General features: G+C 48.0%; 1 protein-coding gene across 2 annotated transcripts in view; it reads left to right on the top strand.

Moving 5' to 3' along the window:
* The window catches only part of sema5a (sema domain, seven thrombospondin repeats (type 1 and type 1-like), transmembrane domain (TM) and short cytoplasmic domain, (semaphorin) 5A), a 123,789-nt gene that overhangs the window by 31,078 nt on the left and 67,878 nt on the right, over positions 1–24,833 (top strand). For both annotated transcript variants that reach the window (XM_056584325.1, XM_056584324.1), the window contains exons 2-5: positions 2,222–2,444; positions 11,049–11,148; positions 14,244–14,289; positions 24,017–24,079. In XM_056584325.1, coding sequence (XP_056440300.1) covers positions 2,297–2,444; positions 11,049–11,148; positions 14,244–14,289; positions 24,017–24,079 — 357 coding nt within the window. In that variant the 5' untranslated portion in view covers positions 2,222–2,296. The remainder of the gene's footprint in view (positions 1–2,221; positions 2,445–11,048; positions 11,149–14,243; positions 14,290–24,016; positions 24,080–24,833) is intronic.

Here is a 24,833-nt window from a genome sequence, read left to right as displayed (position 1 = left end):
GTCAATTCAACGTATTCAACTTTCTTTGCATTCTGGGATGGCTAGGGCAGCCAATCACACACTGATAAGGAAACACACTCTAGACTCTGTGCAGAGCGTGCTACTGGACAGTGGGAACTAGACCGGCCAGGAAGATTGCCAGAGGAAGTTGTTAATCGGCTTTTGCAAAGCAAATGATAATCCATTTATTAGATTTGGCAGACCTGTCCTGTCACTTCAAGAGGGCAGAGATGGTTCATTGTAGAACTGTTTACAATCATTTTCAGCTTAATTGCTCAATTGTTTAGTAGGAACAATCCACTGGTTCCTTGCCATTGGCAGGGAAATGCCCCTAGTGTCCATACTAAAACCTACACCCTTGTGCGTACACTGCACCCAAACATTACAACAAACATTACATCATGGCTCGTTTTAAACTTCTGCTAGTTTAAAACTTGAACAGGCACATTCTCACAGACACATTCTGATAAATACCGTAATTCATCTAACTGAACACAGACGTATGGCTTTCGTAGCGACAAGGTTGCGACGAGAGGGTTACAGTTGACTGACTCACCGAATAACCAGCTAATTAACCGAGAACGAATAACTGTTTTTAACACCGTCAATTCCTTTCTCAAGGGGAAACAAATGTGAATTGAACTGGCAGCATGTGCACCGACAGGTTGAGTAAAGTGGAAAAATGTGGAAGCGTGGAGAAAAAGCAGAGTGAGGCTTATATAACATGAATAATGGAGGCATAAGCAAAGAATAACGATTGAGAGAGAGAGAAGGAAGGGAGGCGAGGCAGGGAAGGGGGGAGAGAGAGAGAGAGAGAGAGAGAGAGAGAGAGAGAGAGAGAGAGAGAGAGACAGACAGAGAGAGAGAGAGAGAATGGCATTGGAGGCCGCCTGCCTTCCTTCTGGATTGCAGGTGTTTTTCATTACTGTATTGCTGTGAAATGCGTGCAGCTCCATATGGCGGCCAGTGCGTTCGCACTATTGAATATGAACGGCTGTCAAAGAATCCGGGGAGTTTGAAACGTATTCATGTCCATAGAGAATAAACTTTGCGTTTATTTGAAAACCGGTTATTGTTACTGGAATATACAGTAACAATAAATAAAGCATTCAACCTTAAAAAGTCAATTATGTAGTTCCAACCTAAAACATATTAGAATTCAAAAGAAAATAAAGCCTTTTTTCCTTTTATTTGGCCCTATATATATTGGTATCTATTTTCCGGCCTATCTTTATTTTGCAGGTCGTCAATCATGGTGAAAAGCAATGTGCAATAACATTAGCCACCACAGAGGCTTTTATAAAGTCGCACATGTTTAAAAAGTCTCGATTGAGCTTTTTTTCGTCTATTTCCTCGAGAGGATCCGGGACATAATGGAGATAAGGAATTGCACAAGTGAATCTGTCCCTAAATGAATGAAAGTTAAGTTATTGGTTTGAGTAAGTAATTTCTTGTCATTACAAATGACAGTGCTGGGAAACATCAGATCCGCTTAAAGGGAGGTTTCAGGGAAAGGTCCAGCGATCTTTAGGCTTCAGTCTCGAAAGTGAATCCTCTGAGTCTCTGCTTTTACAACAGCCACGCTACACAGCGGAATTGGTCCATCAGGATTGTGTCTCTCTTGTAGGGTGAGAAGTTTTTCGGTCACACACACACACACCCACACGTAGACACGCACGCACGTGCGCACACACACACCCACACGTAGACACGCACGCACGTGCGCACACACACACACACACACACACACACACACACACACACACACACACGTTCAAGGTAAATAGGGGAATACAGCACTCTGTGTGAATTATGAGCCAGGGGTCAAAGGTGAAAGACAGGGTTGGGGGGTCAGTGTTGAACTTCCCAGCAGCAGAGTCCCAGCAGCAGCTGTATGTCAATGTAGCTCCCATGGCTATCTCGTTCCCTCTCCTCTGACAAACCCCACCTCTCCCACTGTCGCACCTTTCTCTCTCTCTTTCTCCGTTCAACCCAGCGTTTTTAAGAGATTCATTCATTAATTTGCTGCTTTGGTGCTTGTGTCTATACAGGGATGCTTTACTTACTGTATTAATGTATAACACTGCGTGCTTGGGTCAAATCAAGTGTGAAATTGGATGTTTGTTTCCTAAAATTGTTCGTTCTCTCCCTCTCTCTCTCTCTCCCTCTCTCTCGCTCTCTCTCTCTCTCTCTCGCTCTCTCTCTCTCTCTCTCTCTCTAGGTGTGTTGTCTCTGTGATGCTCTTAGCCCCCTGAGGCCAGAGGAGAAGTGAGTCAGGCCCAGCCCTCCCCCCTTCATGGGACACCCCCTTACCCAGCATGCACTGCTGCTCCTGCAGTGCATGCTGGTCCTGCGACCAGGAGGCGTGGCGGGTCGGAGAGGGCCGGTTCTGCTGCCCGAGTCTCCCTGTTATAAAACCGAGCACCCTCTGGTGCCACACTCAGGTGGGTGACACACTACACATGCACGCACGCACATCTTCACATGAACACACACACACACACACACACACACACACATCATCATCATCACATGAACACACACACATGCACATTCACATGAACACACACACACATACACACACACACACACACAAAAACACAAACACGCACAGATCTTCACATGAACACATACACACACACTCAGACAAAGACAAATACACACACACACACCTTCATATGAACACACACACATACATCTTCACATGAACACACGCACAAACATCTTCGAATGAGCACACACTAAATACTAGCAGAGCTTACTTTGCGTGGTACCGACTCTTACTCAAGGTGAAATATGAAAACAATGACAGATCAAAATCTGAATGTTGATTTATTTTATGCTAATGTTTTGGGGGTTTGCTGTTTTCGTTGTCTTTTTTTATACTTTACAAGGTCTCACTTGAAAACTGTCTTTTATCTATGTTAATCTGCCTTCTTGTACATGCGGACGCCCACAACAAACACCTACACCCACACATTCACACACCCACAGACAATACTAACACACACACAAACACACAAACCCAAATGCACACAATAACTCACACACACACAAATGCACAGACAAACACACACAGGCACGCACGCACGCACCCTCACAGACAATACTCACACATACACACACACACACACACACAAGACCACACACCCACAGAGACAAAACTCACAAAGACACCAACACACCACATACACACACACACACAACCACACACACCAACAATGGGCATAAAGGGGCATATTTTATTTTATGCATATCTTACAAGCCCCCCTGTTACAGCTTCCCTTTGTGTTGTACACTGCTGCTCGTACAGAAGAACTCCACTGTAATGACACGTGTCTGCTCCCACAAAGCCCCAGAGAGCTGCTTCCATCTCAGCAGAGCCCCGGGCAGATCACCCCTTAGAAACTCTGTCTCCACGGGTAATTCACTGGAGGTATACCAAGGTCATGGGAGACAAAAACGCACATCCACCCGCGACACCTATGGAGTAGGAATCTGATGGCAAGCTTCCTCCCTTCTGCTCAAGCTCGCTCTATTCTTTTTGATTCTATTGGTCACTCACTCACCGCACACACAAACATGCACACACACACTCTCGCTTTCCCTAACTCTCTCTCTCTCTCTCTCTCTCTCTCTCTCTCTCTCTCTCTCTCTCTCTCTCTCTCTCTCTCTCTCTCTCTCTCTCTCTCTCTCTCTCTCTCTCTCTCTCTCTCTCTCTCTCTCTCTCTCATGCAGCCTATTGATCCGAGGACGAGCGCCTCTCTAACTGCCCATAGTTAACTCGACATGCTCTCTCCATGGCGGGTGAGGGGCTGAGGGGGGGGGAGGGGGTCAAACCGTAGCAAGGTGTTTCCATAGATACCTTCAGGTGTAGGAGTTATCGTAGTGACCCTGAAGTAGACCCTTTGTTTAATTCTTCCCTTCATCTCGCTAAACCGGGGCCTGTCATCGTGGTGGATCGACCGCGATGTGGCCTTGGCCGGCCGCTCTTGTTGCTCACTATGATGAGGAAGTGTTATGGAGGAAACATCGGTGGTAAATCCATTTTATGGACACGGTTCTGCCTTATAAAGTCAGGCCGGCGGGCAAAGCCACCCTCTATGAATCGCGTCGGGGCGTAGGGATTCTGAAGGCAGCAATATCAATATACGCTATACACTGATATGAATTGGATGATAAAGTTACGGGGCTAAACCATCCCTTACTTTTATTCCGACACGTCTTATTTTATTTATCGGCGAATATTCAAAGGACGTCGTTTTTTTACGCTGTTTTCCAAACGGCTCCCGCGGCTATTTAATGAAGCTCCTCTTTCTCTTTAGAGGCATCCTTAAGCCCCGTAAAGAACGCCGTGGCACTGATAGCATTCTCTCCCAGCCGTTTGAGGACAGGGTAGCCCAGGGCTGCTGCCACGCGCAACAACACTACACCCACTGTCATATTACAGTCCTCAATTATCTTCAATGAGCATCAAACTGTACAACTCTGTCAACATCTCCGTTTTAATTTATTTATATCCGTTTTATACGAACCAGGGCTCAAACAGAGAGCGGGTGCGCCCGCGCAGGGCTTGAGAGGGGCCCAGTTTTATTAAAAAGCTATTACGGTTCCCTTTGTGAGTCAGCCGTGCTGCGTGCGCGACAGATTAATCCCCGGTTGAGGAGGATGCGCTCTGGCCGTTGTTGTGGATCCTTCTTTCTTCAAGGACATGAAGGAAGAATGCAAGCCTGTTAAATATACCCCGAGCTTGCTCATCTGTGTTCATCACGGGCGAGCCGAGCCCAGCTGTTAACTCCTGCTGTCAGGTTGCACCTTGGACACCGGGGACGCCCGTACTTAAGTCTGACTAGAAGTCGGCGAGTCGACTTGAAGAGAGTTGTCAGAACTGCTGTGGAACGCGGCTACTTCCGCAGGGTATGTCGGCCCGCCAACGTGTGGGCCGGCGGGGTTTAACGGCGCCAGCGGCAACGCTACTTGTGGTGCCTGCTTGAGCCGTCATACGAATGTGCTTAATCCCTTGCAGTCTCCGCGGCTCTTGCTTCGAACAACTGGTTCATCTTGAAATGAACGGGATGTTGCAGTCCGTATTTTACAGATACCAGGATGTCCACTTTTATGTTGTATTGTTGACCAATAGAAGGCGGTGGTGTAATGGGCGGGGCGCAGGCAAAGGTTTGCCCATTTCGTCTGGGTCCCCTTGCGCACAATTCCCGGATGCTGCGGTTTTCTTTGGTCTCAAAGCGGCCATTATGTCCGTGCGAACACAGCGTCCACGTTTTCCTTTGGTTCTCAGTCAAGCGGGGCCTTTTGGGTCAAGCCCAAGGTCCTTTCATGGGGCTTTGAAGTTCGGTCCGGCCAGAGGTTTGAGAGTGTGCAGCGGGAGTTGGAAGTCTCTGGTGGACAGCTGTGGCGGTTAAGGTCGGACAGAGGTTAGGAAAACATGGGACGGAGCACAGAGGGATCAGGGCTGTTATTGTGATCAGCTTTTGGAGAGGGAAAAAATCGGAGCTGCAGGCGGAGTTTGTGTGTGTGTGTGTGTGTGTGTGTGCGTGTGCGTGTGTGTGTGTGCGTGTGTGTGTGTGCGCGTGCGTGTGTGTGTGATGTTGTACATTGCTAAGACACTTACAATGCCCCCATAAGTCCCCATCAAGACATGTGTCTTTTGGGGACAGGCTTAGGGCTTAAAACTGGCCTGGTGATTACTGGAAGCCAGCCTAAGAGTGGCTGTGCTTTCTCCTGTGGGTTGACTTGGGAAGGGAGTGACTTTCCCGGGTTTGACCTGCATTGTTAATGGTGGTTTGAAGGACTTGTGACCATAGTTATGCCCTGATGACTGTTTTCCTTCTGTGTTCTGGGGAGGTTTCTGTGGATGGGAAACAAATGGAAACAAATTTCCTTCTTTGTCTTCAAGAAAGGGGATGTTCCCGCAACAGAGAATGTGTAAATGCCCGTCATTTTATATAAAATTCCCTCAATTCCATTATCAAACATTGCATCTCAACGAGACAATTTTTTTATTATTCACTACCTATGGAAAATGACAACCCTTGGCCTGATTATCAGTTGCTTCAAAGTCTTCACAATTCCCTCGAGATAAAGAAATAACCTGATAATACATTTTCGCTGCCGAAGTGTGCACAATTGTACACCAAGGTGTAAACAATTTTGCAACTCAGTGCTACAGCTTCTGTCCTATCCGCCACAGCGAACAGATCATTAGAGAGTGTAGTATAAAAAAACACACGCACATGAACATATCACATTTTAAAAACTCAACTGATTACATCAGCTCTGTGAAACCATTAATTTGGTCCTTAGAAGCTAACTTAAAGTTTGTCCCTGTGGCGATGCCCACAGAATCCAATAGATCACAGAATACTCAACATTGGCATGCTTTGCGGGTATTAGACAGCAATGCAACGGACATGCTGCATCTTAACATCCAGCACCAGCCTTTCTTGAAACGTCTGAAGTTTAAGTTGGCTCAGATTTCCCCCCACAACCTAGCGCAGAGGAAAGGCCTTAACGCCACGTTGATTCTGAAAAAAAAAAAAAAGCACTCTCAAAAAGACACATAGATATAAATAGGGTTACACCATAAACGCTATTATTTGTGATTCCCCAGAGGGGCGGCTAACGACCAAAGCAAAAGCCCCTGTAAAAGAAGTCTCGCTCCTCTTAGCTTTGAAAACGTAAGCTTGCAGCAACATCAGTGGCCAAAGCCTTTTATGTGAAGGTAGGTCTTAACTGCCTCGCTTACCCCGGCCTTTCTTTTACGGCTCGCTCTCAATCCGAGGTGTTGTTTGGTTTCTCAACCAACGGGCCAAATCACTTCCTCAAATCTACTGACGCAAACGCCCGCCGACGTCCCCCTCCCCCCCTTTGCCGATTACGGCTGGACAGCGCTTGAGACTGAATGAGCTTTCTCTAGTTCCCTGACCCCCTTCCACCCCTATTTACACCACACACAGGAAAGCCATTCATGTTTCTTCGATTGATTCCACATCATTGTGTGCCGCTGCCGGCCGGCGTGAGGGTGAATTCACTCGGCAGCTCAGGCGGCGTTGGCAATCAAACATCGCTCCTGATGCTGGGGGTAAATATGGATACGTCGTCCTCCTGTCGTTCCCTCTTTTCTCCGTCAACTGTTCCATTTCGGAATGGGTAATAACGTTCCGGGTTTGAGATTGACAGAGCTGGAGGAAGACAGCCATTTATTTTGGGAAGCGGAGAGCAGAGGATGCGTTAAGGGAATATGATTGGGCTGGGATGAGGGTAAAGGGTTGTGTGTGCGTGTGTGCGTGTGTGTGTGTGTTGTTCATTTGTCTCTGGGGTGTATATATGCATTTGTGTTTTCATGTTAGTAATTGCTTTTTGTGTCTGTGTCAAAGTGAGTGTTTATGGAAGAGTTTGTCTGTGTTTGAATGCATGTGTATGTTTGTATGCATGCAAACTTGTACAGCATGTGTGCGTTTTCCTATATATCTATGCGTTTGTTCAAGTGTTTTGCATGCATCCATGTGTTTTTGTGAAGGTGTATGTTTGCATACAAAAATGTACATTTTGTGTTAATGTACAGCCGTGTTTATGTTTGCATCCACTTGCTTGTAAGCGTGTGTGTGTGTGTGTGTGTGTGTGTGTGTGTGTGTGTGTGTGTGTGTGTGTGTGTGTGTGTGTGTGTGTGTGTGTGTGTGTGTGTGTGTGTGTGTGTGTGTGTGTGTGTGTGTGTGTGTGTGTCTCCATGTTTGGTTGCATGTGGGCTGTGCATGTGTGTGTGTGCGTGTGTCTGTGTGTGCTCATTTGCGTGTTTGTGTGTGTATTGTGCAATAACACCTCTGTCTAATCATCCGCCAATACCATGATTGAGCCAGTAGCTTTGCTCTCACGGCTATGATGCGATTATGTTATCAGAGGAGCAGGTTGGGGGATGGGGGGGGGGGGGTTTGCAGTAATCATTGGTGTTAGGTGGTGCTGTTGTTCTTCTTGGGGTAGGTGAAGGTGGGTGCTGGTGGCGGTGGTGGTGGTGGCAGAGAGTGATGGCACATTTGTATGCAGCGAATCCTCACCAAAGCATGGAAAATCAGGCTTAGTGCCTTGGAAGCAGAGTGCCATCCGAAATGTCTGCCTGTCTCCATGCAGACTGGGAAGCAAACACGAAGGGGAAGCAAAAAAAACCATAAATCTCCTTGAACAAGTCAGTCGTGACCTCCCAGACATTCACTTCAACGGAGGCAAATGGAAATGCGTTTGCCGTGGAGTCTAGAAGCATGGATGCTATTGTTGTCATTGTTTCTTTGGGGTTTTTCGGTACACCCTTTTTTCCCGTCGTTCTCAGGAGCTCCAGTGGAGTGGCGCATGGGAGGCAGATGCAAGTGTCGGCACCGCACCCCCGTTCAAGCTAGGCCGCGCTGTGGTAGAGTTTGTTCGCGCTGCACAAGCCCACGCTGGTAGATGTTTTTTGGAAGTTAACCCCCTGTCGCTCAGCAGTTTGTCTGGGGCTCTCTTCTGGAAATCAGTGAAATGTCTGACGCTTCGCAGTCAATCCAATAAATCGGCTTTTGATGCTGCTTCCAACAGCTGAACCGGCCTGCGGATAAGCATGCAGTGTGTCAGGTGTGACAGCAGCGGAAGAAGTGCTTTTTCCATCTCTAGTCCTGCTACAAAGCACCTCTGCCCGTTTGAAGATATATTACCAGCAGTTTAGTAAAATTGGGGCTATACATTATCATTCTGAACCCCAACTCAAAACCGAACTCAAAATGGTGCACTTCGAAACTGCATAAAACATCAGCACTCAATTTGTATCCACCACACCACTGATGAAGGCATTATTGCCACGACATATTGTAAGCGTGTGTATTTTTAAAGTGCTCTTCAATCCCGCAAGAGAGAAGTGTGTATATATACATATATAGATATATTCATCTCTCTTGCTGGGTTGAAGGGCACTTTAAAATAAATGTATTGTTGTCATTATTACCATCGTCCCGGAAACGTTCTATTAGCATCGATTTGTAAACGGTATCGATTGTAAATTGCACCTCCAACCTCCTGAGGTGGATCAGGGAGTCAATGGTCAGGAAGTTGAGCTGGGCAGCGGATGAACGAGGATGTTTGTGAGGGCGGAATGGCCGACCACTCGACAACAAGTGCATGTTTTGACTTGGTCCAACTCTAAGTATGCTGGGTGGGATGCAGAACATTAGGTCTCCCTGTCATGTCTGCTCCACCACTTTTTGACTAAACGCTATCGGGTAACCAGACTGCAGACGGGGCCGGCCACATCGCGAGTCGGCAAGCGCCCGAGAGCCCATGATTCGATTGGTCAGGGGTTAATGGCCCGGGCGCCATGACGACAGGCGTGCCCGGGATGAGAAGTCAATAGCTGTCTGGCAATTCCCTCCCTTTCGTCCGCTCCTGCGCTTGATCTTTCTCTCGTGTGTGTGTGTGTGTGTGTGTGTGTGTGTGTGTGTGTGTGTGTGTGTGTGTGTGTGTGTGTGTGTGTGTGTGTGTGTGTGTGTGTGTGTGTGTGTGTGTGTGTGTGTGTGTGTGTGTGTGTGTGTGTGTGTGAACGTGTGTGTGTGTGTGTGAACGTGTGTGTGTGTGTGTGTGTGTGTGTGTGTTTACGTGTGTGAGTGTGTGTGTGTGTGATGTCCTTTGCAGTACACTAAACATTTGCTAAGATACATTAGCAATTAGGGATAATGGACTGGAAGCCTTCCAAGCAAGCTTTCTGTTTGGAAATCTTAGTGGTTGTGGTTGTGGCTTTCAGTTAAGTTTCTGCTTTTGCTAAGCTACAAGACACATTGTTGCACGGTTAAGCATGTTTGAACACTGTTTGTACGGCGTAAGAATGTTGGATCGCTTTATCCTTCTACTTTTTTTTTATTCAGCACAGAAGTATAAAAAAAAAGTTTATGCTGTTTGAGGTTATGTGAAAGGTCCTGTGTCACCTGGTCCTGTAAAATTACAGTCTGCACCTGCATTTGGGAGGATCAGGTCGACCTTGCCTCAATGGAAACAACGGTTTCCAAGCCAACACAGCAGATGTGTTGCGTTGATGTGAGAAATCAACAATTAAACATTGGTTCATTTTTTGACAAAGGTGATAGCAAATTAATGGATTGAGCATTTCAGCCTGTTTTAAGCCTGTTGAGTTATCCTTCATCCTTTATTCGTCCCTTTGCGGAAATTCTTTCTCTGCTTTTGACCCATCTGGGAGCCAGTGAACACTTACACACACAGAGGAGTGACCTTGTCAGAGGTCCACACACATGGGGGCACACACATGGGGGCACACACATGGGTGTACACGGGCACTCCCGGAGCAGTGGGCAGCCGCAGTGCAGCGCCCGGGGAGCAGGTGGGGGTTCCAGATGCCTTGCTTAAGGGCACCTCATCCGTGGATGAGGACGTAGAAGAGTGCTGCACAACTACTCCCCCCGTCCACATATTTTGCCTACCGGTCGGGATTTGAACCGGCCACCCTCCGGTTACCGGTCCAAGCCCTTAACCAGTATGCCACAGATGTTCGCTTTGGGCCGGCCAATCCAAAGGATAAGAACATTCATTAAAATAAATTGTTGCTTTCAGACTTTAAAAAATGTAAGTTAGATATTAAAGCCTGAAGCCTAGACTATCCCAAACTTATGGAAATGATAGGGCAAACTGCGAAATCTTCAGGGTACTATATCACAATTTTTGATTACTTTTGTCTTGCTGTTATTCAATATAATATTCTATATGATGTATTATACATAATATCTAATCATCAAATGGTTTAGAAGGTAACTTTCCGTTCTTATGAAGATAAACTCGATTCACGGTTCCCTTAGAGTTGAAAAACAAATCAATCAAATTGACCACGATGGAAAATCAACAGAGAGGTCTCGTTACCACTGACGGTAAACAGACCCTGTATGACGTCACCGGGGTAAATAAATATCAACTGAAACCATTCATCAGCGCGACTGGCATTGACGTGCTCGTCATCGCCTGGCCCGCCGTCGGCTCACTGTCTCTGTGTCCTGTGATCATCTTGACAGAAATGGAGCCATGGATCTTCAGGTTTAAGGCAGAGGGCACGGTGGATTTCTCACAGCTGACCTTCGACCCCGGCCAGAACGAACTGATTGTGGGCGCCAGGTAACCAATCTCCGTCGTCTCTGTTTGTCCTGGTCCTCGTGTTTCCCCTTCAAACTCTCAGTGTCTTGTGTTGACTTTACTTCTCTTCTGTCCACCTTCTTTCTTTCTCGATGTCCATCTTTCTTTCCTTTGTTCTCACTGTTGTCTGCCTGCTAATTCTTTTCTTCCTTATTTTCTTCCTTCCATTATCAATCCTTCCCCTTCGTTCTTTCATCCTTTTTTCCTTGATTTCTTCATTCCTTTCTTCCATCCTTCCTTCCTTCCTTCAATCCATCTTTCCTTCATTCCTTCATTACTTCATCCTTCCTTCTTTCCGTCCTACAATCATCCATCCTTCCTTAATTCCTCCATCCGACGTTCCTACCTCTTTTTGTCCTTCCATCATCCATCCTCTCATCATCTATCCTTCCTTCCTACCATCATTCGTCCTTCCTTCCGTCCCTCCTTCCTCTCTTTCTTATTTACCTTTGCGTGACTTTCGTTATTTTTCCCCCTTGCACTGAAACCATTTTGTGTCTCGTCCTTCTGTTTACGATCCTTCTTTATTTCCCGTCTTTCGTTCCGTTCCCCTTGTCCTCTCTCCCTTGCTTTGGCGCGTGTCATCGTAACCCATGAGTGATGATCCCCTTCCCTGTAAATGTCCCCGTATGCCTCGGAGAAAATAGCTTCACAGTTTGTTTGCGCGTCTCCTGTCTTTATGCTTGGCTGTCTGTGTGCCCGTTATTGAAAGTGGATTTTAAAGAAATTGTGTGTGTGACAGACAAGCTTTGCATATATGCAGTATGCACCCACAAATGTTGTAGAATTGTGTGTGTGTGTGGGTGCATGCGCATGTGTCCGTAAGTGTGTGTGTGTGTGTGTGTGTGTCTGTGTGTACGTCATATGTGTGAGTGCGTGTCCGTGTGTGTGTGTGTGTGCATACGTGCTTGCGCGCCGTCTGTGCGCCCGCATGCACATGGGCTGTATTTCTGGGCAGAATTATTTGCACAACATTCGGCGGTTCATATGGCTTAGTATAGGCGGCTTATAGTATCGCACTGTGTAATTCACAGGCCAGAAGCAGATGTAGTGCGACTTGCACTCCTTCTAATGGCTTTAGAGTCAATACAAGGCAACGCTTGGCACAAAGTGAACAGCAGATAACGCAGGGGAGGATGGGGAAGCAACACAAGCAAACATAACGTGAGCCCAGGGACTTACTAATGGACAAAAGGAAAAAAAAGACCAAAATATGCGCAGCTCAACCTCTTACAACTACTCTGTATTCTAATCTGTTTCTGTAATTAACTATGAGTCAGGTCAATGTGAATATACTATATATATACTAATGCATGCAGTGCAACATGTGTATATTATTATTACAATATTATTTTAATGAGTGATAACAAAAATGGATCATTACAGCATAAGTAGAAGCAAGTTCACCGCCTTTCATGTGCAAAAAGCACCGAGTTCCCCAAAAGTAATTTGGCCATCAAAGTCTTGTTGTCAAGGCGAATATCTGGCCCATCCATCTGCTCCCCAGCACACCAACAAAGGAGATGAAAAGCAAGGTCTAATTAAATTCTGGGTTCAAACATGACATGTGTTAAGTGTCTGGGTCTAAAAGGCGTGTGTGGAGGGATGGCTGTTGCGGCGGAGCAGGGGGAGGTATGAGTGATAATGGAGGTGAGGGGGAATCAATGCAAATATCAATACTGTGTAGGGGGGGGGAGAGGCACAGGTCAGAGCCGCGCTCCACAAGATTGATAGCCGACTGTGTCCGTCTAGCTGTTGGTGACTCAACTCCTAGTTATGACGTTTGTGTCTGTCTGTCTGTCTGTCTGTCTGTCTGTCTGTCTGTCTGTCTGTGTCTGTGTCTGTGTCTGTGTCTGTGTCTGTGTCTGTGTGTGTGTGTGTGTGTGTGTGTGTGTGTGTGTGTGTGTGTGTGTGGTTAATTTGAAAGACCTTTATGTGACTTGATATAATTTATTCTGAAACCCTCATCTTTAAATGTATGAATGTTACCATGGACCAAGAAGAAGTGCTTTATGTCCGTACACAAATACAAATATCAAATCTTGTTTAATTAAACTGTAATAATTGGTTTGAGTATCATTTACATAATTGTTGGCATGTTGTTTACAACGACAGCATGGCAAACGTTAGTGATGTTTCCCTGCTGAGCCTTGGATCACACGTACTATATAACGTCCGTCGTTTTCGCCTTTCTCTGCCTCACTGTGTGCCTTTGCCTCCTGCGGTCTCACTCCACGCTGTCCTCTCTCTCTCTCTCTCTCTCTCTCTCTCTCTCTCTCATTCTCTCGTTCTCTCGTTCTCTCTCTTTCTCTCGTTCTCCTTCTCTCTGTTTCTCTCCCCTCTCTCTGTCTTTCTCTCCTGCTCTCTCTCCCTCTGTCTGTCTATCTCTCTTTTTTCTCTCTCTCTCTCTCTCTCCAAATGCGGGAAATATTAAGCGGCTGCAAGCAACAGTTTAATTTCCTCAACGACTTTAGACTCCGGGAGAAACAGCACCGAATGTATCTGCATTTCCATATTCCTTATTCCCCTCTCAGCAGTTAAGGTTAATAAATGCATAGATTTAGCTTCTGGCATACACGCCTCTGAATGATTTCCACTCACACTACCTTAGTTACCGGTGGCGTTGTTTAAAGGTGCTATAGGTATTTCTTTGTTAATCATTGTACCCAATAGGTGTTGGTATCGGATCCCTATTAGCTGGTTTCCAGCTGGCTTCCCAGAGAAAAAATATGTGTAAGAGTGGGTAAACGTGTGATTCTTCCCCGTGAGTGTTATTATCGTTTAGATATTTATCCAACGTTGTATACTCTTCAAACACCGACACTGCTAAGTAGCTCTGAGGAGTTTATTTGAAAATAAATCGTGCACAATGTAAAGTTTGCAGGTGTACCCAGACCACAGACAAGGCCTGACGCACGTGGTGCAGAGACCTCGCCCGAAAGTGCAGACAAATCCATTTGTCAGGAAGGGGAGACGAGAGTGTTGCTCTTGGCATTTGAGCATTTTACCCGCGTGGAGCTCTCCTCCTAATCACTACCTGCTCCGATGACTCATGTTGGGCTCCCTTGTCATTTCAGAAATCATCTCTTCAGACTCAGTCTGGAAGACCTGACACTTATTCAGGTAAGCCTCCGAGCCAATACCGCCTCACCCCCCCCCCCCCGACCCCACCACCACCCCCTCCCACCGCCTCCCCACATCTCTCCAAACAAAAACACTCCCCTGCAACCCCCCCCCCCCCCCCCCCCCCCTCTCGACTCTGTCTTTGACTCAGCCTGTTTCATAATGGAACGTTATCCCGTAGGGGGTGTTTATGTGTGTGTGTGTGTGTGTGTGTGTGTGTGTGTGTGTGTGTGTGTGTGTGTGTGTGTGTGTGTGTGTGTGTGTGTGTGTGTGTGTGTGTGTGTGTGTGTGTGTGTGTGTGTGTGTGTGTGTGTGTGTGTGTGCGTGTTTGTGTGTCTATGTCTGTATCTGTGTCTGGGTGTACGTGCTTGTTAGTTTCTGTTTCTGTGTGCGTGTTTGTGTGTTTGTGAGCTTGTGCACGTGACTGTGTGTGTGCGTGTGGGGGGGGGGGGGGGGGGGGGGGGGGTCTGAAGGGGTGGGGGGGGGGGGCCTGTCTGTGGTAAACACTGATTACAGACGCACTTTAGCGACACAAACTCTGCTGCTCTCCACCGACGAGACTCGGCAAGCCAATCGGAAGAGCCGCTGCTCCTCCAGCCGCACACACTTCCCTGAGCGCTGCAGCACTCCTAACTGGCTTTAGATCACCACGCGTCACAACATCGCCGCGCCGGGGGAAGCGACGGCGGGAGTTGTGTTGATGTGTGCCCTACGTCAAAGACAGTAGACGGCATTGAAAAAGTCCAGCCGTCGGTCATACTGGGTTACTTGTCTTGAAAATGTGTGTGTTTGTATCTGTATTTATATATATATATATATATATATATATATATATATATATACATTGTTATAGTCACAATGTGCTCCTGTTCCAATTGTTTGGCTGTTTATGTTATCATCCGCAACTTTCTGCAAGATCGTCTGACAGTGCAGGTGGTGTAGCAGGTGTGTTGAGCTTAGCATCACAGAGAGGACTTTCTGAGAGTTACTTTATTAAATTGAACTGCAAAAACACGGCCCCTGCTGCTGATGGAAATGGCGCAATCATACTTCCTCTGCCAACCATTAGCAGGTGATCAAACAACCCGGGTGACTCAGACAGGTATTCTCGTACAGAACACGCAATAATACGCAATGTCTGCAAATGTTGCCCTCATCTGTTTTCCCTCCATCACTCTCCCTCCTCCCCCATGCTCTCGGAAATCGTCATATTATCACTTTGCTCAGCACTCAATCTTTTCTCTCTCTCTCTCTCTCTCTCTCTCTCTCTCTCTCTCTCTCTCTCTCTCTCTCTCTCTCTCTCTCTCTCTCTCTCTCTGCGCCTATCGTTCTCTCGCTCTCTCTGCGCCTATCTCTCTCTCCTTCATTCTCCCTTTCCCTAACTGCTGAACACAGCACGGCCCCATATGCTCCCTTGTGGCACTAAGCATGCCCCCCCGACCCCCTGCTGAGAAGCCGTGCAAACATTGACTCCATGCAGGGCTGTGTTTGGATTGCTCGTTCCACGGGCCACAGCAGCGGGGTACTTCTGATGGCCGGACGGGGCTGGGTGCCCTCGCCCATTAACCAACGCGATAACACTGTAGGGTGGCTGATGAGGGGAGAGGGAGGGAGGGAGGGAGGGAGAGGAGAGGGAGGGAGGGAGGGAGAGGAGAGGGAGGGAAGGAGAGAGAGGGAGGGAGGGAGGGAGGGAAGGAGAGGGAGGGAGGGAGTTGGAGGGAGGGAGGGGAGAGGGAGGGAGGGAGGGAGGGAGGGAAGGAGAGAGAGGGAGGGAGGGAGGGAGGGAGGGAGGGAAGGAGAGGGAGGGAGGGAGTTGGAGGGAGGGAAGGAGAGGCAGAGGGAGGGAGAGAGGGAGGGAGGGCGGGAAGGAGAGGCAGTGAGAGGGAGAGAGGGAGGGAGGGCGGGAAGGAGGGGGAGGGAGGGAAGGAGAGGGAGGGAGGGAGATAGGGAGCGAGAGAGGGAGTGAGCGAGAGAGGAAGGACGAGAGATGCAGACGAAGTAAGGAACAGAGAGAAATGGTTGAGAGGAGAGAGAGAGGGGGGAGAGAGATGAAGCGAGGAACAGAGAGAGATGATCGGGGGGAGAGAGAGGGAGGGGGAGGTGAAGCGAGGAACAGAGAGAGATGGTCGGGAGGAGAGCGAGAGAGGGGGGAGACGGAGATGAAGAGAGGAACAGAGAGATGGTTCGGGGCAGAGATAGAGAGGGGGGAGACAGATGAAGTGAGGAACAGAGAGAGATTGCTAGGAGAAAGAGAGAGATGGATAAAGCAAGAAAGAGAGGAACAGAGCGGGTGGCTTGAGGATAGACAGAGGGAGATGAAGAGAGGAACGAAGAAAGAGAGGGTCAGGAAGGGAGAGAGAGAATATGTCAGGACGGAATCAAAGCTCGAATGGAGGCGGCACAGTGGTTATAAATCCATGTGTGTGTTAAGGGAGGACAGAGGATTAGACAAAATAAGAATGAGTCCTTGGATAGAGGACCTCTCGCAGTGAGCGAGGAGCGATACGCATAACTAGATGAGATAGGGAAATGAATTGAGGGGGAGGAGAAGAAGAAGTGTGCAGAGTAGACTGAAGGCAGTAGTACCCCACTCCCCTCCTCCCCCTCCTCCCCCACCACCGTACGACGCCACACACCTTCAGAGAGGGATGGTAATTCCTGCCTCACCGGGACAAAGGGACCTTTTCAGAGATCCTCCGGGCCGACTGCTCTCTGAATCAGCCTCCCCTTCTTTATCTCATCCTGCGCTTGGCCGTGGCCGAATACCCCTGGGTGTCAGGGGGGGGAGGGGGGGAGAGACCCCATCAGAGGCCGATCAAGACCCCCATCTCCACGGCCTCTCCTCAAACAAAGCCCCCCGTGGCGCCTCAGGGCCTTGTACCGATTCAAACGGACCCTCGGACAGAGGGCTCCCTGCTTTGCATCTGACTGGTGGAGCAGGTGGGTGGCTGGGGGAGTTAAGAGCGATGCCATCGAAGCCCTGGGGCTTGAAGTGAAGGGTTAATAAGTAGCATTCTTTCTCCAGCCTCCCTCGCCTCTCTCCGCCATTCTCCTCACGCCTCCCGCTCTCCTCTCCCTCGTCCGTTCTTCTTCATTGAACGAGGGATTAATTGCAAAGAGATTTTGCTGCGGGGCTGCCATGGCTGGCGCTTATGTGTGTCGTTCTTATTGTGGCTGGATATGAAAGAGCTAACCAATGGATGTTCCCTCTGGCGTTGGCGCTCTGTTGGAGTCCCATGCCTTAATGGCTGATCAAACGGATATACCACTCTGGATATTGGATGTATTGACTCTGCACCCTCAGAGGACAAGAGCTGAAGGACCACAAGTGTGCGCAAGTACTACGTTTTTTATGTTGAAAGTCAAGTGAGGACTTTTCAGTTTTTTTTCTCCTTGAAAGGGAAACGAGATAAACCCACGCAGGTCTTTGCTGTTTCCCATCCTCCACATACACCCAGCCATGTCACATTGCAGCCTTTGGCCAAGATTTGCTCTGCAAAGCTGCCAGCAGTAAGCAAAGGCGTTTGTTTGGTTTGACAGGCAGGAAGTCTCAAGTTTTTTTGTCCCTGGACGGTACAATAGACTGTAACTGCACAAGATGCCTTCAGATAATAACCATATGATCCATGTGGCCTTAGGTTACGCACATGTATAAAACCAACACAATCGCCTACAGAAAACACCACAAAAGGAAATTTGCGGCACAAAAATGACTGAAAATGATCCGATGCAATTCCCATGACTCGTTAGTGTTGCAACGATCTCAAGAGGGAATTAGCGGAGAAGTCATCATAGCGATGCTGTTGTTCTGAAGTGGGTTGTTTTGGGAGTGGTTGAGGCTAGGCCTTGGCTGTCCGACCGGCATCCGAGACTGCTCTGGTGCACATATCGAGTTTCAGGCAGGGGCAGATCGATGGAGTGTGTGCCCAGCAATCATAATCTCCTAAGTAAATACCCTCTTTCCCTGGAAGCAATGAAAATTGAAAAGTCAAGATCAACAGAAGATGAAGGGGAAGTGGTCTATAAGGAGAGATGATTTTTCTTAGAACTTTATATTTGTCTTTATATACTCTCTTTTATTATCTGCTTGTCATCCGAGGGCATCTATTGGGTTGTTGTTTTCAGGAAGTTCCAGTAGACGGAGAGAGTATACCGGGAAGAAGCAGAGAAATATCCAAAGGCTTCTTTGAGATAGTGTTGAAAAGGCAGTGGGTGCACTTAAAAGGCACTAAAGGAATTCTAAACAGTTAAAGGAGGAAACCAGAGCAAAAACACACCACACAGCCTAGGGAGGGATAAGAATCAGTCTCCATCTGAACGGCAATAAGGGATCAAGTCAGAAGAGTTAGCCTTTGAAAGAGGAGCCCTTTTTCCTTTTCTTTGCGCGGTCTTTATTACTGTCAATATATGGCGCTCGAGGTCCTTCTGGTGCTTCTCAACTGCCGAAAACACTCTTCCTATCAACCCCCGGACCACTCACCCAAGAGCCCCCACATCTGCACTTATCCTACGAGAGCCTGTCGACAACAAACACTGAACCCTCACTCTGAACCCATTTTGGTCCTTTATCTGCATTGGAGGGTTAGTAGACTTGGAGAAAAAAGTAAATATATATATATATATATATATATATATATATATATATATATATATATAAACCGGGGAGGAGACTCCATTGATTTGGCTCTGCAGCATTTGTACAGCTCAAATCAAGGCTTTTTATAGGGAACTTGCTCTGACTGAACCAAAGCCGTCAGACAGTACTCTACCTTTCCCCGCTTCCTCGCCTCACCGGGCGCTCATGCTCTGCCATCTCCCCCGCCTCCTGTGTGTTTTACCGTGTCCTACTTCTCCCCTATAGCCGCTACACACACCCCCCCCCCCCCCCCCCCCCCTCCTCCTACCCTTACCTTCTATCGATGCCAACCGCTGTCAACCCAATTGTTCCTGGCTAGTCTCCCTCCCTCCCCCCCTGCCTCCCTCCTGAGAGACCCCCCTCCCCGCCCAAGCTATGCCCACTGTTCCGGCCCCCTTGTACCTGCTCCCGAGGAAAAAAAAGCACTGCTCAGCAGGATGTGTTGATGAATGGAGCGGCCCCTCGCATCTGCATTGTGGGGCCCCCGTCCCCCGCTATTGTGTTACCGTGCCGCGTGATGAACGGCCGCGGAGCCGCTGCTAGGACATCGTCCCTCAGCTTCGCCCCCGCGGCGAGCCCCCCCGCTGATCGCATTACACGCCGGAGGATGGGGAAGGAGCAGACCACGCCGACCGAGACGTCCCCTTTCTTTAAAAAGGGTTTTATAATAATACCGGCTTGAAGTCGCGCCGACCCGAGTGCGAAGGAGGTGAATCTGTGTCTCAGCAGGTGCCGCCAGCGCACTGACATAAGCGTCCGGGATAAGAGGGATCAGTGGTCCTTGTGAGACATTCGATACGGGGCTCTGAGTCCTAGCGCAGAGCTGCTCTCTCTCCAACCGGATCCCACACAACGACTCACAGTGGCAAATTAATAATCAGGATAACATCAACAACGTGAACCACTCTCCGGCGATCGATGCGGTGTGGCGTTGCACTGTGTGTTTTCACCTCCCCTTTTCGTTGTCATCTGATCTTCTTTCAACGGCGTTGCTTTGATGTCAATGGCTGCTCTTCAGTTGGAGAGGACCCCCCCCCCCCCCCCCACACACACACACACACACACCATCTCCCCCCCCCCCCCCCCCCCGCCCCTCTTAGCACTTCAACGCTGTGTGTCATTAGCCCTCTCGTCTCTCACAATTACACTGCGTCACCCCGACAATTTAGGCCAATTAGCGCTAACAAGGAGCTAACGGGACGACTCCGCTATGCCGTTGCTAATCCGATCACTGGAGCCCGTCTGACTTGATTTCAATGCAAAAGAACCAAGTGCATTGAAGCCATGGAGGTAACCATGGTACTCTACGGTCTTATAGATAGAGCCTTCTTCTGAGAGCAAAAGACAGCGATTCACAGCGTCTCTAATGGGCATAGACGGCTGAAAACGAGCCTTGATTTTCGTTTGGTGAATCATAAACTTTTGACGTGGATGTGGCCCCGACACTCATTCAGGTGCGTGGCTTCTCCACCTTCTGGCAGTTTACATCAGCAGACGGCGGCTTTAGAGTTGTGAACAGTGTGCGGTGGCAGCGCCTCTGAAGATAATGGTTGTCAGCCTTTCGTGACACTAGATTAGATATTCTCCGTCTGTTTAGGTTTTTCCTCTCGTCTGTCTCTCTCTTTTTGTGTATCTTGCAACAAAATGCACGGCTCATGTGCCCATTGAGACAAGACAGGGGGCGGAAGGCAGACACTGTCTTCTCTGTACTCTCTCTTGCATGCAGAATATACTCAATATCATATTTGGCCGGAACTTTGTTTTGGAATGCAACCCCATACTCGGGACACCCACGTGAGTGTCTCTCTATGCTCTCTCTCTCTCTCTCTCTGTCTCGCCCTCTCATTCAGTCTCTCACTCAGTCTCTCTCTCTCACTCACTCTCTCGCTCCCTCCCCCTGTGCTCTCTATCTCCCCTGCTGTCTGCTTGCTAGCCTTGAAAGTGCGTCTGCGTGCCTGTCCAACCCTCTCTGTCATTATCTGTGAGCTGTTATTCAGTTTTTCCCTCCCTCTATCTATAGCTCTGTCTCGCTCTCACTCTCTCTCTCTCTCTCTCTCTCTCTCTCTCTCTCTCTCTCTCTCTCTCTCTCTCTCTCTCTCTCTCTCTCTCTCTCTCTCTCTCTCTCTCTCTCTCTCTCTCTCTCTCTCTGTGTCTCTCTCACTGTCTCCCTCCATATCTCTGCATCTGTGGGACTTGTCTTCAGCCTCTCTCTCTGTTTCCCTCCCCTGCACCCATCTCATGGCGACAATGGCCCCCTTAGTTTGGAGTCATGCACACAATGGTGCATCTCTTAGGGTTCCCGTGGTTACGGAGGAGAGGCAATAGGGCGGACACGCGGAACATGCACAGCTCCGCACTCGATACCTCAGCCACCCCGAAGCACTCAGTGACTACCCCCCCCAACTCCCCTGCCAAAGTCTCTCTCTGTCAACGTCTGTCATCTGTCACAAACACACGCGCGCACACACCCACCCACGCGCACGCATGCAGCGACAAACACACAAAGTTCCTGTCTGGCCTAACTTAGTTTCTTTCGTGTTCTTTCTCCATTTTGATCGTTTTTTTTTCCTTCTTTCTTCCCGTCGCTTGTTCTTTGTTTCTCTTGTGTTTGGTGCGCTTCTTCTACTCTTTTGTTCGACGGCTGGTTCTTCGGTTGGTTCCCTCTATCTCTTCTCCCCTCTACCTGCTTTCCTTGGCACAGCCCCGGCTCATTCTCTCGTTACTCATTCAAGTGACACCTCAAGTGCTACCATTTTTCCTTTTCCCCAGACAAACACAAAATTTCGCTTTTTCTCTCCATGTCAGCACATTTCATGCGTTCTAATCACACAATGCTCTCAGCTCGGGAGCGCACGAGCGAGACTGTCTTAACGGTTGCATGTTAATGGCCTTCTAACGCAGCCCAATGGCGTTGACTTCTGCGTAAAGTGCGGCCGTGATTCACTCCGGGAATCGCCGCTCTATTTGAGGCAGAGCGATTGGATAACGAGGAGTTGTAATTCTGCCAACCCCTCCCGCCACTTAAAGCCTTTTAGACGTCCACCTGCACCGTGCCCACATGAATGATGTCTCCGAAAAGACACAATCTGCATGCAAGGGCAGAGCAATGTTAAGGTCTGCGCTGCAGAGGAGAAGGTCGTTAAATCACATCGTGATAAACACAGCTTCTTGGGGGTTCGCTCGGTATGATGCAGTGTTTGATTCGGAGTGTGTACATGAGTGAGGCAGATTGCAGGCCATTAGCGGGTTTATCCCCCTGGATGATAAGTGGAACCACTTTCTCCTTGTCCACATCTAACTCAGCCAGGACGCTGCGCTGTGCTGTATTTACGGGCTGCTACTCAAGTGCTGATGAGTGTGGTCTGTGGACGGGGTGACCGGCCCCTCGAAATAGCCAGCTTTGACCTGGAATGTGAACCGACACAGATAAACGCACACATGCACGCGTGTGCCAACACACATGCTTGCCAACACACACACACACACACACAAAAACGTACCAAGACGCAAACGTGTGCCAGCACACACACACACACACATGCGTGCCAACGCACACACACGCTCGTGCCAACACACACACACACACATACACACACACACACACACACAGATGCGTGCCAAAACATACACACACATACCCACCTGCGCACATGCTTGCACATACAACACTCACACACGCACGCAAAAGCTTGATGCCTGTTAATAGCCTTTCTTATCTTCTTTAAATATAACTACACACACACACACACACACACACACACACACACACACACACACACACACACACACACACACACACACACATACACACGCCCTAAACGCTCTCAGTCTACACACCCTCCTGCTGATATTTCCATGCATGCCCAACTGCATGTCTACATTGCAAACATGAAAACGGAGGAGGCTAACCTATACTACAGAGTTACCCTCTGTATTGTGATGTCCTGCTGTATAAAGGTTCAACATTATTCTCCCTATTTCTGTGAGCCAAGAGTGACTTAGCTCCACCGTGTCCCATTTGTGAATTTGTCTTCATGTGGCGCCAACTGACCCAAAGTGACACGCGTTACGACGAAATTACAAAGTTTGAGCGCGATCCCGTTATTATTTTGCGTCAGTCAACTGTGACACACGAGTCAGGCCTGACGGTTCCCATGGCGACAATGACTGTTAATGCAACGCCACCAGAGTGTGACTGTCGCCGAATCCCCGCCGTTAGACGTTTTCTCCACAGAGTAAAAAACAGCAACAACAACAAAGTTCATTAATCACCGATCCCTCGGGAGCACAGAGAATTTATAAGAAAGGAGAGAGAAATAAAACGAAGAGAAAGATGGTGTTTTTATGCAGTTGTATCCTTCTCTCGGTCTCTCTTTGCTGTTGTAATAATGTCCCCCGGTTTCCTTTTCGCTTGTAAATGAAAATGACTTTTTTTCTCAGATTTGTCTCCTGACATTTGGCTTTTGGCTGTGACTTGTTTTTTGGGGTGGCTTTCATGATCCTTTCCTTTACTTCATTAAATAATGTAAAATAATAAAATGTAAGACGTTAAAAGCTATTTACTGTGGTCCATATTTTCAGTATGACAACTGAATACTGAAATACAAGCCATTACAACAGAAAACAATAAAAATACATTGTGATTTTGTTCTTTAAAACCAAAACACATCATACGCTTTTATGCACTTTTAATCAATTCCACCTTGCTGCAACGTGCCAATGTCAAATTAAACGGCCAACATTTAAAAGACAGATTGTTAAACTGAAATGTACCTCACAATAACAACTGCAGCCCTGCAAACTGTTGCAAGTCCTTTTGAAGCTGTTTACAATGTCTTCCCTCACTATATCAGTTGGATGTGTGGACCATTTTGGCAAAAAGTGTCCAAAAACCAATAAAGGTGGCCATTTTCCACCCAGCTGAGAATCTGTCGTTTTTTTATGTTTGTTTTCCCTGAGTGTGTTTTTTTTTTTTTCGAAGCCCTTTCAGGCATGATGCAATGTGTCGCTGTTGCCGTGTGTATTTTTATGTGTCTCTTTTCTCCTCGATGGTTTATTGGCTCCCCTAATGTCGCTTTCATTTCTCCACAGGGGGCAGAGTGGCACTGCGATGAGTTCACCAAGGGAGCCTGCTTCAGCCGGGGAAAGTCTGAGGTGAGTGCTATCCCCCGTCTGGACGTGTGGTCGGGGCAGGAGCTTTGGCTTTGGTGGTGGGTGTGCTTGGTGGATATACTGGGAGCGCACCACTCGTTTTATCAGCGATTTCCTTAGTGCTCTTGATAAATGGGTGCTTTAACAACCGTACGAATCGATTGCTTTTTAAAAGTTAGGAGGAATCGTGTGGAGGCAACTGTAAGTGCAAGGGAAATTAGGGCGGCTTGAATCTTGTTCCAGAGTCATCATTTCATCTGATTTAATACCTGATTGCGCTGGAGGGATGGGGGAGTAATTGAATAACTAAGTCATTTAAATGTTCAACGTCAACACAAACAGAAGGGGTGTTATTTTTTACAGTTTTTTTTACTTTTCCTACTTGCTGTCTGCATTACTTTTTACTTTGCCCTTTTTAATGTCTATAATTTAATCAGGGGGTGACTTGAACACTAAATCCTAAACTGAATTAACACGCAGGCACACTTGCAAACATACACAGAGCCAAGTTTGTATGTGTGTGTGTGTGTGGGGGGGGGGGGGGGGGGGTGAGTGTGTGTGCCTGCATTTATTCTCCTGTGAAAATTCTCCTGGGCTTGGAGAGGGACCCATAATAGAAAGCCCAGGGCTAGCACAGCACATAACGTTTATCTAAAGTTTCAGAGTTACAGTCCCAAGCAATCTAACTCCGGCCTGGCACTCTGGCAATTCTTTCTCCTCGATTTCCCTCTTCGAATGACTCACTCGTGTGATGTAT

The sequence above is a fragment of the Gadus chalcogrammus genome, chromosome 23 (assembly GCF_026213295.1).
Source record: "Gadus chalcogrammus isolate NIFS_2021 chromosome 23, NIFS_Gcha_1.0, whole genome shotgun sequence".
Taxonomy (NCBI): Eukaryota; Metazoa; Chordata; class Actinopteri; order Gadiformes; family Gadidae; genus Gadus; species Gadus chalcogrammus.
The sequence above is the reverse complement of the archived record's forward strand: the minus strand, read 5'-3'. Positions and strand labels throughout refer to the sequence as shown.